At 40.3% G+C, this 16,953-nt stretch overlaps 1 protein-coding gene across 1 annotated transcript in view; it reads left to right on the forward strand.

The window, feature by feature from the left end:
* The window catches only part of LOC134531709 (nipped-B-like protein), a 185,719-nt gene that overhangs the window by 16,497 nt on the left and 152,269 nt on the right, over window positions 1-16,953 (forward strand). The window contains exon 2 of the mRNA XM_063367528.1: window positions 14,983-16,144. Coding sequence (XP_063223598.1) covers window positions 14,986-16,144 — 1,159 coding nt within the window. The 5' untranslated portion in view covers window positions 14,983-14,985. The remainder of the gene's footprint in view (window positions 1-14,982; window positions 16,145-16,953) is intronic.

Below are 16,953 nucleotides of genomic sequence, written 5' to 3' on the forward strand. Positions count from 1 at the left end.
TTTTACCTTCGCTTTTATGATGGCGGGAGAAAATTTAAATCAGGGAGTTTTGGGTGTTAAAACCTGTAGTTGAAATTAAAAATGGCGCACACATTCATGTCGGACCAGTTATTCGTATACCCAACATACCCTGGCTCTAAAGTTTCCTGACGGTTAAAAATCTGTACCATGGAAGAAAGTGTTTCCCTCCATGGGAAATTTCATTTTATAATTAACTATTAAAGTCAAAAGAGTTGCCTGTTTTTTGTAATAACAGGCTGTATTTGAAACGCTTATGTTACGTCACTTCTCATATTAGAGCACTTTATTTAAGCGCTGTAATTCTCGGGAATGCCTGAGCCAGCACTTGAAGAGTGAGGGATGGAGTCATGAACACACTCGTCACTCATTAAGAGAACGGTCTTCTCTATAAGTAAGAAAAACTGTTGCAAATGTACAGAGCTCCTGGAAAGTCAGAACCGCTAACTTCTCGCTTCCTGTTTAATACGAAAGAACTATGAGTCAAACTAAACTGTAGCATCTGTTAAATATTCTTGTACTAGTACTACACGCAGTAAAAACCTTCTGTGCTGTTACAAACAAAATATATGAAAGCGAGTTACTAACATATTGTTCAAAAAATTACAAGTATAATAAAGTAATTTTTTTTTCAATTCGTTGCTAAATGAATTACTTAAAATTATATTTTATCTACACAAACTGTATTATAGTCTTATACAGTCCAAAAGAGTACAATGAAAAAAAAAATTATATTTAGCGTCCCAAAAAAAAATTAGGGTAGCAAATTCCAAATAATTTGTTAGTACAAAAATTTTAAATGGATGTAGTACGAACTGTTAAAAAATTTACAGCATATTCTTCTCTGCTTAAAAATGTTTGGAGACTTGCTTTTTTGTTTGCGAAATTTACAAAATGTATGTACTAACTCACAACCTTCAGACTGTGAGAAAGGCTCTTACCGCATAAACAAAAGCGTTCGCAATGAGATAAATAATTCTTTAAGTTTCAAACAGTTTGTTTAGAACGTCCCGAACTTAAAAAAAATAAAATCGGACGAGATTTTTTTCACGCAACAAAATATGAACTTAAATAAGATATTTGATTCAAACCGTCAACTGCTTGTGGAATTGGCACTGTTAAAAGAAACGATGGTTGCGTCACTCACTATTTTCTTTAAATATAGTAACCGTACTCGCCTGGAAATTTCTCTGACCAAAAAAGACCAAGACAAGAAGAGACAATGGTCAGAGCTTCGTATGCAAAATGGCTTCCAGTGCACCGATACCACACCAATGCAACGCTAAAATGGCGCAGAGCCCATTGTAATGCTTACATATTTTTATTTTGAAACTTTTTCCTGGCAAGTTGGTTGATAGTCCCGGGGGGGGGGGGGGGGGGGGAGAAATTTGCCTTGGCCTGTGTTCAGAAACCGTTCTATAAGTTTTTGGGAGAGATTTGGGAAGTAATTTGGAAAAGAAAACCAGTTTTTCAAGTGCCGGGATTCGAATACGAGCTCTCTGGTTTGCGAGTCCAGTGTGTTATCACTGCGCCACCTCGCTTTGATCCATTATTTCGTTTAAGTCTTCACCGTTAGTTAATTCTTTGGATGCACAGACATGTCTGTGACGTCACGGTAGAGGCGGAGCTCATTTATGATAAAAGAAAATACAAGGAAACCCTAAAAATACGCGCGTCACTAGAAAGTACTTCACTGTTCGGACGTCGTAGAAGTGACTTTCTCGGATAATGTCCTTTACTTTTTTTTATTTTAGGAAAGACTCATAATTGGGATCCTAGAAGCTGCTAAAAAAAAAAAAAGTAACAACTGTTTCTTTTCATTACGTAAAATAAAACATGGCCTTATGAAAGAACGCGAATAATCAGACTTAGAACAGAGAAGTTGTTATATTGACTTTTCCGAATAAAGGACACATTTATTTTGAATAACAGTTTAAAATTTTTGTAAAAAATTAAAAGATTTCGCATCCGCTCTAAATGTTAATAATGACGGGTGAAATAAAGTAGAAAATAATGATGGGAACTACTAATACATACCTCTGACCTCTGAAGAAATTTTCCTGACTTTTTTTATCTATCTAAGTAGACATTCAATGATTTTAAAACTATATTTTCTCACTTTAAAGTTTAAGGTAATGTTAAGTATTTTTATGATACACTTCTTCGTTTGCACTAAAAAAGGTATTAAAAATAAATAAAAATAAAGGAACCATTATTTTGCAACTACAGCCCTTCCGTAGTGTGAATATCGGGACGAAAATATCCTGGGTCCCAGAATAAAAATAACCAGGGTCCCAGGTACCAACAACAATAACCTGAGACCTAGGTATCAACTACAACTTGTATCATAGGTACCATACAAAAAATCCTGTGTCCTAAGTACAAATAACAATAAACTGGGCCATAGGCACCAATAACAATAACCTGGGTCCTGGGTACCACCACCACCACCACCACCACCACCACCACCACCACCACCACCACCACCAACAACAACAACAACAACAACAACAACAACAACAACAACAACAACAACAACAACATATGCCCTAGGTATCAACAACAAAAACCTGGGTCCTAGGTTCCAACAAAATAACCTGTGTCCCACGCATAACTGTTCTTGTAGTACACGGAACCATTATTAACAATGGTTTACAAACTTTCTGTTTACAAATAACTTTGGTGCTGGTACTGGTGTTTGGTTACTGCCACAAAGTATTTTAGTAAAACGACGTGTATTTCTCAGTTAATTAAGTACTTTAGCTTCATATCACTCATTAAGGCAGCTTATGTAAAGATCAAGGATGTAAACGAAAATATGCCTATATTACAAAAGCATATAGGAGCACACATACTATGTATGCGCGTGTGTTTGATTTTAAAAAAAAGTTGCAAGGGTTGTTGGAATTACCTACATGCCTTCGGCCAATCGATTGAAAACACTAACCAGCCTTGTTTATCAGAGCCACAGGAACATTGCTAATTTGTGAGAGGAACCAATTCATGAGGGCTATTCTTTCTTTCGAAAAAAAAACAAATGTCATAAACTGGTTATTTCAGTGGATTAGTCTAATGATTTATTGAAGCATTACCTAGCGAGTGATTTATTAAATTAATTTTTATAGTTACACGTCCTGTTTTATCACATGTAGCCTCTACATTTTGGTTCACTTTTTACCATACAGAGCATAAACATATTTTTGAGCATATATAGAAGATGGAGTTATGCTCTATCTTTGTTTCATTACCATTGGAAATAATATCATTGTTACATATAATTCTATGAACTGAAATTATTTATGTTCTTCTATAAAACATATTAATTTTGTAGATCTATTGGGTGGGTTGGTTTTAATACAATGGGTAGTCAAGCAGCAGGGGTGTATTTGGAAATGGAAGGCAGAACACATTACCACCCCATCTCTTAGATCAAATTTTGAACGAGATGTACACGATCATTTGATTGCATTGTTTCTCGAACAGAATCTATGCTTTTCTGAAAATTATTTTAAAACAATTTGCCATTTTATGTTTTTAATAATGTGACATGGCATTCACGAACTCAATCACGCTATGTAGCGAAAATATGATGTAAAAATAATCCACTATACTTCATAAAACAATAGTATGCAAATTGCTTTCATCGATTTGTTTTTGCAGTTCTAATTCGTTCTATGTTGGGACCACTCTACTTTATTTGACCACTACGCTGCTATAAATTTCAGTATATGTATGGATTTTTTAACGAAGAATATATCTTAATTAAACCATGTGTTATTCGCAGTTCTAGATAACTAGAGAACTAGATTAGTCGGATTCCGATTAAGGATTTCTGTGTTTCATTGTGAACATAGAATACATGCGCGTGGAAGGGAAAGTTTTTTTTACTATTATTTAAGTATTTTCAGATGTTTTGTTAAGGGAGCCGCCTGGTCGGGTGCACGTGGCGCTAAGGGCGACACTGGCTCGCGCACTACACACCACTTCGCCTCTACGTGCCAGGCACCGAACTGGCCTGCAGTTTTCGGGTCGGTAACACGCGCCTCTTTGGGACTTTAACCTGTTACCCTGTAATTTTGTGCTGGAATATTTAAGATAAAAGCTTCCTGAACTTATGTGTACCAATTACATTAATATGTTAAAAAAAAAAAAATGCCCTACCTTGAAACGCCCGTGAAAAACTGTCCAAAAACTCTTTTTTTAAAATTAAACAATGAAACTAAACTTTATGGACAGACAAGTACAATGCCCCTTAAATGCTATTCGTAATCAGAAACGAAATATTGAGCAATTTGTAAATGGCGCGTAACACCTTGAGTTCTGCCCACCGTTAAGTGTTTACAGGGAGCACAACGTTTCCCCTAAAAATATCAGGAGTACTTCGTCGATATAGAAAGACATTTGCCCTGAACTTCGTTCGCCCTAAAGACGTTTGGCCTTCAGTATGTTTAGCTTGCTGCCTGTTTTCCTAAAGTCTTTTAAAGCTTTAGCTTTCCTATGTTGATTTTCGTTACCATCGAAATCCAATTGTCGCCTTAGAGGCGTTTGCTGTAATATTTATTTCGTAGCCTAAAATTTGCTCTAACGACGTTTATCTGGATAATCAGGTTTCTTTTAACCAACCCGGAAATCTATTCTATCACGCATTCGCTTTAAATAGGTGTGACGTAAAGTGTTCTGCGTTGAACATCATTTGCCCCAAAAGGCGTATCTGAAAAATGGTTAAAACCTTAGAGGACCCGCTAAGTCAGGGGTGTATCAGTTTTAATGAGCCGGGATGGTAAGTGCGACACTTGCTGGTGCTTCTAGCGCGTTATCGCCTCTAAGCGCAATATCTGAACTGGCGCACAGTCTTCTCGTCATGCATAGGGCGACTATGAAAACTGAGTGGTAACCATGGAATTATATGGCGGAGAAATGAAGATACAGATGTAAAGCAAGACCATTGAGTGCTTTCAAAAATCTGTTTTAGATGTTTCACACTTAAAATGTATTCCGAAAATACGCGTTTTAGTTATATTCACTCTTCGAAAAAAAAAATATGTGCGTGGAGTCCACGTGTGACAGAAGTGAAACTTCTTGCTTATTATGTTATTACGTAGAGACATGCAAAATTCGCGGATTCATTTCGCGATAGGCTAGCATCAAAACAACTATACATTCGTACAGCTTCTGCGATTGGTCCACATTTTATCCGGGGAACTGTGAGCCAATGGGAAACACTAAACCAAGAAAGTGCCGAATTACGGACAGCCTAGTTGAGACGTCTCACGCGTCAGTAGCCAATGAACAGGTGTCATTTCCGCGAGTATTTAAAGGACTGTGGAGATCTATCCTAGAGGTCAATGAATCCGCGAATTTTGCAGGTCTCTAGTAATTAGGTATAGGAAACGTAAATCTTTTTGGTGGAGGTCGCATAAAAATTGCAAGTATGCGAGCGCTAAATTATGCTATTGCCGAAGTAAGCAAGTTTAGAAAATATGCAAGTATGAAAGTGTTCAAGTTGCAAGTGTGCAATTATGCTACTTTATTTCTACCTCTCCTGCCGTCTCCTCCTCTACCGGTTCCCCCGCCACGTACCGAACTATTCCCCTCATGCGATCGGATTTATCGTAACTCGAAAATTGTAGCCCCCTCAGCAAAGACGTTTCACTTAAAAACTAAATACGTAAACGGAACTACCCATCCGCCCTCAGCGTATAAATGTTCTGCACGTTGAGTGTGCGCCCGGGGAACTTGGTCGCACCATTGAATATATATAATGTAAGTTATATATATTCAATGGTCGCACTAAGGCCCTTTCTACCATGGCACGGAAACGGAGACGAATCACGTAAACTGAAACGGATATCCACGTAACAGAATCCCCACAACAGCACGCAGATTGAGACGGAACCGTATGGATTAGCTCGGCGATGCTGAGCTCTTCAGTTTACTTTGCTCCGTGCGAGCAATAGAAATCTATTATGTACTTGCCATGTTCGTGTTCTAAATACGTTGAAATTTTTTTCAATTACAAGAATATCTACGTGTTCTATTATAACTTTGTCGTTTATTTTTGACGTGACGTCTAATAAATCGATGAACGCCGGCTGCACGCACGAAAAAGGATGACTCATTGTCACGTTACGCACATTGTCCCGTTACGCTTTTTCCCGTCACGCTCATTGTACGCTTGCGCCGCATGTATCTCTCTACCACTCGATTGGAACAACCATCGATTTGACTTTTTCGAGACACATTAAACTTGATCACTCCCATTCGTTTCTTACTTTTCATCGTCCTATCCTTAACAGAATAACACAGATTGGAAGAAGTTAAATAGCAAACATGTATAAAAGTTATAGTTAAAATAATCTCTTCGTTAAAGTAATAAACATATTTGAATTATGGGTGCAAATAAAAGTAAATTTATCAATAATTTTAGATTTCATTTCACTTCTTCTTTGTATCCATACAAAATAGTGATAATTCAATACAAATTATTCAAGTTTATTCATAAAAGTATGCAATCATTTCATTAATGTTTTGTCATGACGTTGTCACGTTAAACTATCGTCCGTAAACCGACTTTACAGACAACCGATTTTTTTTTTACTATGTAAGTAAATTCAGTCAGCGACAAGATCTCAGAACATAATATATTTTGTAATTGAAATTAACGTTTCGTAATAACCTTGAAAATTCTTAACATCCTCAATTAGAAATGGCCATGCAAAATGTAAAGCAATCTTCTTCAATGTTTTTGCCCACCTCAAATGTCCTCCAAACACCGAAGAATGGAAATACTTCAACACAACCGATCGTAACGATAAGGGAACTAGCACCTTTTTTGCTCGTCCTGTCTTCCCCGTATAACAGATTAGCCCATTATGCATACAATAAGGAATGGTATCACCATTAGAAAATTTTTTGGGACAATTCTACACAAAAGGGGTCCTGCGCTTGAGCCTCTTTCAAGTTGACGAAAGTTTCCGGAATAACCCGCAAGGCCGACACCTCCGCTACATTGACATCATTGGCAGAGTCAACCTGGTAATCTTCCGGCTGATACATGCGCGAAAGTGCATCTGCAACCACATTATCAGCTCCACGGAATATGATGAATTTTGTACCGAAAACGAGAGAGACATTCGTCAGGATCCCGTGGCATCGCGGAACGGGCCGGAGGGAGAGTGTTAGTGCACGAAGTGGACACAGGCCGGGCGGGTGGCGCCACCGCGCGCGTGCGGACCGGCACGTCTCGTGCCGGGGTCGTCGGCCCCTGGGCGGGGGGTTTCGGGACCAGAGGCGCCGCGGCCCGCATGACTGATCGCAATCCTCCCCCCCCTCCCCCCCCCTCCCCCCCCCCTCCCATCATCCTCCCACCCCTCCCATCCTCCTCCCACCCCTCCCCGGGCCCATCAGCACACACGAGCACACTCGCTCGCGACCGACACCTTTTAAATCATCTCAGCGTTTCATCGTCCATAGGCGCCAAGAGTGGCGGTGCTGACATTGTAACTATAAAATTGTTTGAAGTACCGGTAAAAACTCTTCAAATTCTAAGATACTTAACTTTAATTATCCTCATTTACAATATAATATGACTATAACATAAAGTAATCTCAAAAATCTAGAGTTTTTTTTAAGATGTGTAAATGTTTTAGCTCTCGGTGTACACAGCATTTTCAGGAGTAATTTCATGAAAGTGGAACGGAAGTTGTTGAACGGAAACGTGGCAAAAACATGGTGGACCCACGTGTAGCAACAAACACTCCCCCCCCCCCCCCCCCCCCATTTGGCACTTTCGTAAACATTGGGGTACATACCAGACGTATTGGTGTGTCAAATGAAACTACCCTGGATTATATTTTGGTAAACTAAAATAGTGGTAGTAAAAAGTAATCAAAAAATTTAAATTACCCAATAAAGTTGCCATTACAACTATTATAAAACGTATTATCCTTGATTATTCTCGACGGACTTGCTAGCCGAGGGGCAAAACGCGCTCTTTGTAGGTTTAAAGGACGAGGTTCAGATTTCGTCAGTGGAAATTTCGTTAAAACTTTTTAAATGTCTTATAATATAATATAATATAATATAATAATTTTGAATCAACTCAATAAAGTGAACGTTATTTGTAGGATGTATTTACAGACTGATTTCAGTCGTTTAAGCAAAATAAAATTTACAGGAATGTATGTACTTAATGTTATAATAGGTTGTTTAAAATGCTTCAGGTTAGTACTTTAGTAATGTCATAGAAGTATTAATTCTAACGTGTGCGGAAACTTTATAGTATTAACTGTTTAATGAATTTTAATATTATAGACAGTGTTTTTTAAAAAAAAACTTTGTCGAAAATGAAGTCCAAATCCGGGATTTTACCTTTTTTTTCTTGATTAATCTTAAACGTTGAATCAGCTAAGTAAGGTTAAGGTTTGTTTGTAGAAAGTATTTCAGACTGATTTATGCCGTTTAAGCAAAAACATATATGCATACGTATACTTAGTGCTGTAAACTATATTTTAAAATGTGTTTTAAAATGTTTAAAATTAATTCTGTTTTTAAGTATCTATTGGACTGCAACTTTTAATTTGAAAAAATCTAAAGATAGCACCATGTTTGTAATGCTTTAGAGAACCAACAAAATGTTTAATATCTTTGACGCCATGTTCGTCACAACACAATTTTCCTGGCTAGTAAATTATATGTATTTTTGAAGTTGCTACTATATTCAAGTTTAGAACATGAATTCCAGGAAAGTTTCACTCTCATAAAGATTTACTTTGACATACCAAAATGCTTAGTACATCCCCAGATGATCGCGAAACATGGGAGGGGGGGGAGAGGGGGGGAGAGGGGGGGAGAGGGGGGAGAGGGGGAGGGAGGGAGGGAGAGGGGGAGAGGGGGAGGGAGGGAGGGGGGGAGAGGGGGAGAGGGGGAGAGGGGGAGAGAGGGGGAGGGAGGGAGGGAGGGAGAGAGGGAGAGAGGGAGAGGGGGAGAGGGGGGGAGGGGGAGAGAGGGAGAGGGGGAGGGAGAGAGGGAGAGGGGGGAGGGAGAGAGGGAGAGGGGGGAGGGAGAGAGGGAGAGGGGGGAGAGAGAGAGGGAGAGGGGGAGAGAGGGGGAGGGGGAGAGGGGGAGAGAGGGGGAGGGGGAGAGAGGGGGAGAGGGAGAGGGGGGGAGAGAGGGAGAGGGAGAGGGGGGGAGAGAGGGAGAGGGAGAGGGGGGGAGAGAGGGAGAGGGAGAGGGGGGGAGAGAGGGAGAGGGAGAGAGGGAGAGGGAGAGGGAGAGGGAGGAGACACCTATTCAATGTCTATAAAACTAAGTTTTTTATGAGAGCAGATTTTCATGAAATATATCATGAAATCATTCAACGATAAAACCTGTTTATTTAATTAAGCGGACGGGTTCGCCCCAAGGAGAAATTAACGCGGCGAGACCTCGTGGACATAGAGAAATGACACACTCACTATTTATGTGTCTATGAAACATGATGTTTTTCTGCAATTTAAATTGTAATATACATAAACGGTATTGAAAATTGAAACAAATATGGCGACACTACAAACTGTCAAGAGCTTTTTTTTCTTACTCTCTACTTAGTTCCTTACAATAGCAAAACGTAACGTAATGGCTTGAAAGATATTGCTCGGCAGACATAGAGGAATGACACTAACAGTTTGTATATCTATGACACACATTACATTTTTTAGTTTTTTCTTAACTCAGAATCGAGATAAAATATCCAATTGTGAATCTAAACCATCCTCGAATCCCCGTGAACTCACACAAAAAATTTCATCAAAATCGGTCCAGCCGTCTAGGAGGAGTTCAGTGACATACACACGCACACAAGAAATATATATATATATATATATATATATATATATATATAAAGATATACTGATTGGGTTGATTAGTTACCGTATTTGGTTCGATTCCTGGGCGATGCAAAATAATTTAATTTTATGTAAAAAATAATAAATTCAATAAAATATGGTGAAAAGTCCTAATAGAAGCATATTTTCCTAGCCAACCAGCCTCCAATAACCCCACATGTCCACCATATTGAAAATTCATAATAATTAAAATATAAATTCGGGTAAAAGTTCAGAATTCATCAAAAAAAAAATCACTTATTAATTTACTGATTGAATTATGGATCTCTGTCCGTGCTTCGATCCTTGACCGATGCAAATATTTTAATTTTATGTAAATATACTTATTTTATAAATCAGGTTCAAAATCCTAAAAGCAGCATAGATACCTTGTCTACCAGCCTTCAGTAAGTCGTTATGTAAGCCATCTTGGAAATCGTTTCCAATGAATTCACACTTCTTTTGTAGATATTGGTCATCTTTTGTGTTTATTGAATACATAACCTCAAACATTCTGATCAAATTGATTGAAACATTTCTTGGGGCACATGGGTTACAAGAATATAATGCAAACTAAGGCACGTGTAGTTATTTATGTTGAACTTTCATAAACTTTATGTAACAGCAAAACACATACCTATGCTAATACATATTTTATAGCTCAGTAGCAAATATGTAACAAAGCAAAGTAACATCTCGTTTTAAATTGATGGCGGATTTTAATGATTTACAAAACCATAAATATGCCTATTTCATGAACCTGCATGGTGTTTAAACACCTCTAGCTCAATGCTACTTCATACCATGACCAATGTATTCAAGGCATATCACTTTTGATTTCTTAATAATATTTCACTTGCAACAGTCTGGTTCACTCACTCCTTTCTTCCGCTTCATTAATGAGTCTCTGTGTCTGTTTCACTCAAATTTTATAAGTGTGAGAAACAACTTTATGCTCTACCACTGCAGTATTATTTAATAACTCTTAACTTTATAAAACTTTAGCTTACCAACTTTTTTGTGAGCTGTTTGTAATACTCCAGAAAATATACGGGGACAAGAACGAAATACCTTAGAATATTTATACAGCTTTAATGTCCAACAGGAATTGGCAGAATATCGCGGAATATATTAACATTGAATTCCAGCTGTACTTTCTAGCATTTTTCATAACCGTTTCATGTTACTATCCTATAAATGTTCCGAAATGAGGAAATTTACAGATATTATGATATTTATAACTAAAGACTGCCGAAGTGTAACATCACTAGAAATCATAGAACATACTAAACGTTACCTGTCAAAGATTTAAGATACATTAAAGGTAAAGGTTGTAATGTACATCAAACAAATGTTTTATCACTAAAACTGGGCCAACTTTGACCCACTTTTTTCAATTTTTCAAGTTTGATGCTTCTGATCTTTTGCATTAGTACCTAAAGTAAAATTTTCCAAAACATTTTTGGTGTAAAGGTGAAAGTATTGGGGATAAGTAGTTATGTCGGTTTGGAGTATTATAAAATTTTATTTTTAGTATACATATTATTTTTTCAGTGGGTTAAAGTTGTCCCATCATATGACAACTTTAGCCCACTATCATTTTTACTGAAGCAGTGAGTGTATTTTTATTAGAGTTAATGTTGTACAAATGGGGTTATGGGACAATGTTATTTAGAGTTATACTGAGAATATAAAACCAAATAAATGACAAAAAAATTTTTTTTGTTCAACATTTTATTAAGAAAAAACTGTGATTATCTAAAGAATACAAAAATCACATTAAAACATTAATTATTTTAAGTATACCTGTACCTTCTATTGATAACTAATGCAAACATATATCCAAGCACACTTGTTAGTCACCATGAAAAATTATTAGGTAACATATGATAAACACTTTTACATAGGCAGTCAGAGTCAATATGAGGACAAAACTCTTTATGAAGTGAAAGTGTTTAGTTGAGGTACAGAAAAATATCCCCTCCTTATTGGCACAGGCTCACGTATTTTCAATATTATGTCATCAAAATCATAAATCATTATGTCCTCTTTACCATTGACTGGCCATTTCCAAAATTTCATAGTTTTTTCCATACACGTCACCTTAACTTTCATGATTCTACTGGCATCTTCTATGGGAAAACCAACAATCCTGCCAGGATAGAGTTCTCCATTGTATGTGACTGCAACATAGTCACACTCACTTAGTTCTTCCTTCCATGATTAATTTTTGTGTGGAGTTAGGCACTCAGAATCGGAATTAGGGTTTTAAGATTCCAGATCGTCACTTGTGGAATCGGAAATGTCAAAACTGGATCCCTCATCAGATGAGGTAGAAATGTCTTTCCTTGGCCTTCCCCTCTTTCTCTTTTGTTTAGGTTCTGAGGCGACTTGTGTACCATTACCCACGTCTGTTGGAGTGATTCCTTTACCAGGTTCAATGTTTACAAGTTTTCTTTTCTTTCGAATCGAAGGTGTGGCGTCTGATCCCTTACTGATTACTGTTTTGAGGAATGCTTCAGTGAAAATCTCAACATTCACAGAACTTTCATCACCTGGCAATCGTTTCAAAACATTGGTGGCATCAAGAGGATGAATGCCGCAACTTTTGAAACCTGAGACTAAATTTTGCCCCTTGTCTTGAACAGAGACTCCCAAAAGTTTATTCAGCAATCTAGGGAATACATCCTTCGGTAGAGTTTTGAAACGCTCTCCACTAGGAGTTTTACGCCATTCATGTAGAATTTTCCTCCATTCTGTCTTCAGTGGATGAAAGAACGCCACATCAAGTGCCTGTGTCAGATGGGTGGAGTGTGGGAGCAGGCAAACAAAGACAATGTCATTTTCTTGGCAAGCTGAAATGACTTCCTTGCTAATGTGAGATGCTAAGTTGTCTCCTATCAGTAACTTTTTTCCTTCTTGTCTTTTGAGTCTAGGGAGCACAAGATTGAAAAACCAGTCTTCAAATGATCCCGAGTAAAACCATCCACTCTTCGACCTATTAAATCGTGCACCTTTCGGACCCCCTTCCATCCATGTGTCCCATAACTTTTCTGCCTTGTAGACAACATATACGGGCAGAAGTTCCCCATTAGCATTTCCACATAACATAACTGAGATGGACGTTTTGGAAGAATCCACTACTTGCTCAACATGTTTCATTCCGCGCCTTGACAAAACTTTTCTGCTTCCTGGGTCATCAGTCAGGTTGGTTTCATCGTAATTCCACATATTTTCAGGTGGAATGCCTTCAGCACTTTTCTCCAGATTTGAAAAAAAAAAAGAGTAATGTCTCCTTATCTATACCAGCCCGGTCTCGCTTCATGTTTGAGGATATGCGGCACGTTAACTCGGGGTGACGTTCCAGAAAGTGCCTTCCCCAGTCATAACCTGGTAGGTTGTCACGGAACTCACAAACATTTCGACCCATTTTGTATAAATAAAGTTTGACAACACATCTTAGAGCATATTCTGTAATGGGAAACCCAAAATCACATAAAATCGTAGTATGTTCAACGAGTGTTTCTTCCTCTTCTTCGGTTAGTATTGGCTGCCTGCCTGGTTTTTTAATGTGCAGACCTTTCAGTTTGTTTTTAATTGTGCTGCGGGAGATGTTCCAAAACTTCTCTGCTGCCCTCTGAAAAAGTCTACCTTCCCTAATATCTTCCAAACACTTATGTAAAGTATCTTCTGTATAGTCCTGATATCTACGACTCCCTATCTTTCATCTACTTCCTTTTCTCGCTGTTCTCTTAGTGCTGCTTGTTTGACTCCCTGAAACATCTAAAAAAGCAAAACTTATTTAGCATAGTTTGGCCTCAATGTAATATAAAGTTTTCTGAAACATTAAAACAGGAAGAGTGACAGATGAGCTAATTTTTTTTCAAAGGTGCAACTTTAACCCGGGACAAAGTTGCCAAAACTAACCTCTAAATTGACATTTGATATTACTATGAGCAAAGTTGAAAAAAATTTGTACAATTAAGCTGATATTGAAATGTTCCTGTAAGGACATATGTATAACGAAAATAATCTTACACTTACCAGAATTTTCAGACTAAAATCAAAATACGCATACCACAAAGTTGTGCACTAAATAATTCTTCATGAAACAGCTGATTCTTTTGTAACAGTGCTACCACCTCAATTGAAGTGGTACAAAAATTTCCTACCTACATATTTTAAACAGTAACATAATGGGAAAGAAGTCTAACTAATGTTGGACCTGTTATTTTGAAAAACATTTGTAAAACAAAATAATCAATCTTTTTTCTCTGTGTGGGAAAAAGTTGACCTCAAGGGCCAAAGTTGGCCCAGTTTATGGTATATTAAGTTTGGAATGTCATGGATTCAAACTTTTAGTCCCTAAACCTTATTTATTTGCTAAAACATTTATATTATACCTCCAAGCTAGCTTTCTGTTTTTCCTGGTACCTCTGATCTTCTTTATGTTTATCCGTATGTTAAAAGTCTTTCAGAATTATTGGTATACGTAATTATGGCTCCAACAAACTTTTTTATTAGCAGGAACAGTTTTTCGATTCAGCAAATCAAATTAACTACTACCCCATTATTCACAGCCTTGAAGAGTTGTGGGAAGCCGACGTAATTTCAGTTTTCTCAGTCATATTTATTTGTTGAAACAGTTTAAATTTCTTCTTAAATTAAAACTTTTGGAGCCTCGTGGGTACATGGTTTTGGTTGAACCAAATAAATTTATTTGAAGGAAGAGTCATGTAGCATTTCCAACCCCGCTCACTAATGTCTGCAGTCTGGGAGGGCCATAATTGTGGCTCCTTCAGAGGTATTCACACTGTGGAAAATTTTCACCTTCAAATCACTAAGAACGCTGGTTACAAATTATCCAGGGATCTTCATAAATTTACAGCTATCTTTGAAAATATGCGGACACTGAGTTCACTTACTTTTAATATAGATCCAAACGAACAGTCTTCTTTTGTCCACCTTTCTTCAGAACGAGTCAAATAACCCAGGAGTCGGAAAAGGCGTAGTTTGAATACGGAGATTCAGTTATCTGAAACTGCTGCGAGTTGTGAGAGCGCGCGTGTGAGTCGGGGCGCGGCGCGTGTGTGTGTCGCAGGAGATGATGCTGGTGGCAGTGCTGGTGGTGCTGGCATGGCCGTCGCGCGCCAGCCTCGAGTGCCGCGCCAGCCGCCAGTTCTGGGACCCGGCGCGCCAGCTGTGCCGCGACTGTCGCCTCTGCGCCCCGCCCGCCGTGGTGCTGCGGCCCTGCGGCGTGCAGCGAGACGCCGTCTGCGGCCCCGTCGCCGACCTGCGCATCCGCTGGCCGCGCCCTGAGACCTCCCGCCAAAGGCCGCCCGAGCGCCCTGAGACCTCCCGCCAGAGGCCGCCCGAGCGCCCCGAGACCTCCCGCCAAAGGCCGCCCGAGCGCCCCGAGACCTCCCGCCAGAGGCCGCCCGAGCGCCCCGAGACCTCCCGCCAGAGGCCGCCCGAGCGCCCCGAGACCTCCCGCCAGAGGCCGCCCGAGCGCCCCGAGACCTCCCGCCAGAGGCCGCCCGAGCGCCCCGAGACCTCCCGCCAGAGGTCGCCCGAGCGCCCCGAGACCTCCCGCCAGAGGCCGCCCGAGCGCCCCGAGACCTCCCGCCAGAGGCCGCCCGAGCGCCCTGAGACCTCCCGCCAGAGGCCGCCCGAGCGCCCCGAGACCTCCCGCCAAAGGCCGCCCGAGCGCCCCGAGACCTCCCGCCAGAGGCCGCCCGAGCGCCCCGAGACCTCCCGCCAGAGGCCGCCCGAGCGCCCCGAGACCTCCCGCCAGAGGCCGCCCGAGCGCCCCGAGACCTCCCGCCAGAGGCCGCCCGAGCGCCCCGAGACCTCCCGCCAGAGGCCTCCCGAGCGCCGCGGGAAGACGGGGGACGCGCCCTCGACGGTGCCGTGGTCCGCGGGCAGAAGGAGGAAGAGGAAGCACTCCGCGGACGGGAAGACCCACGGCAAGCGCAAGCCGCACCGGAGGAAGCACAAGAGCCGCGCCGGCGCCCCGGAGGCCTCGTTCCTCAGGACCCCGGAGGCGGCGGCGCGCCCGGAGGAGGACCCCGGGAGGCGGCCGCCCCCGGACGCGGCGCGCCGGACCGAGCGCCTCTCGGCCGCTGAGGCGCTCGTGTGGGACGGCCAGGCCTTCGCGCTGGCGCTCGCCGTGTTCGCGTGCCTCTTCTTCTTCCTGGTGGCGGCCGTGTACTCGCTGTGCCAGGCGCGCCACTGGCGGCGCCTCAAGAGCAACTTCGAGGCAGGTGAGTCCGTCAACGCGCTCATGTACACTCAAGTAATTCTTTCGAAACTTGTTGCCCAACATGTTTATGCAATCCTTTTTTTAACATTTTTTTTACTTACCATATTCATGCTGCATTCTCGTATCTATAAAGTATAATTTAAACTGTTTTATGTGTAGGTGTTTGGTTTAACCACTTAACCTGTTCAAAGATTACAATCAAATATTTATTTTTTTACTACAATCCAGTATAAATATATATAAGTAGTATGTGAATGACGGTCCTGAAACAGGCGTCAGGCGGTGGATTGTGATTGTCGGTCCGCCATCTTGGATTGTGATGTCACAGTGGCCATTTTTGACTCAAAATTCCTCAAAATTCATAAAAATTGACTCAAAATGACTCAAAATTTCCCGTTTTCGAGGGAAAAATTCCCATAGTGCAGTAATCAATTATTATTATGGAGGCATCCGCCATCTTAGAATTTGGTCGCCATCTTTAAATCGTGTAATTATTTAGCTCGAAACTCGGCAAAAATTCCAAAATTCACCAAAAAAATCGGCAATCATTTTACAGAATGATTCGATCAGTTCCAGTCCTTGGTTCGATACTCGAACAATGTAATAATGTTTAATTTTATGTAAAAAATAATAATTTCAATAAACCATTTTCAAAATTCTAAAAGAGACTTTTAATCCTCTACTACCATCATCCTATAAGACATCAAGACCATCATCTTGGAAATTCGTAATTATTATCCTACAAATTCAGGTAAAAGTTCAGAATTCATAAAATAAATTTCCAATCAATATCCTGATAAATTAGATCGA

Source organism: Bacillus rossius, chromosome 5, assembly GCF_032445375.1.
Source record: "Bacillus rossius redtenbacheri isolate Brsri chromosome 5, Brsri_v3, whole genome shotgun sequence".
Classification (NCBI taxonomy): domain Eukaryota; kingdom Metazoa; phylum Arthropoda; class Insecta; order Phasmatodea; family Bacillidae; genus Bacillus; species Bacillus rossius.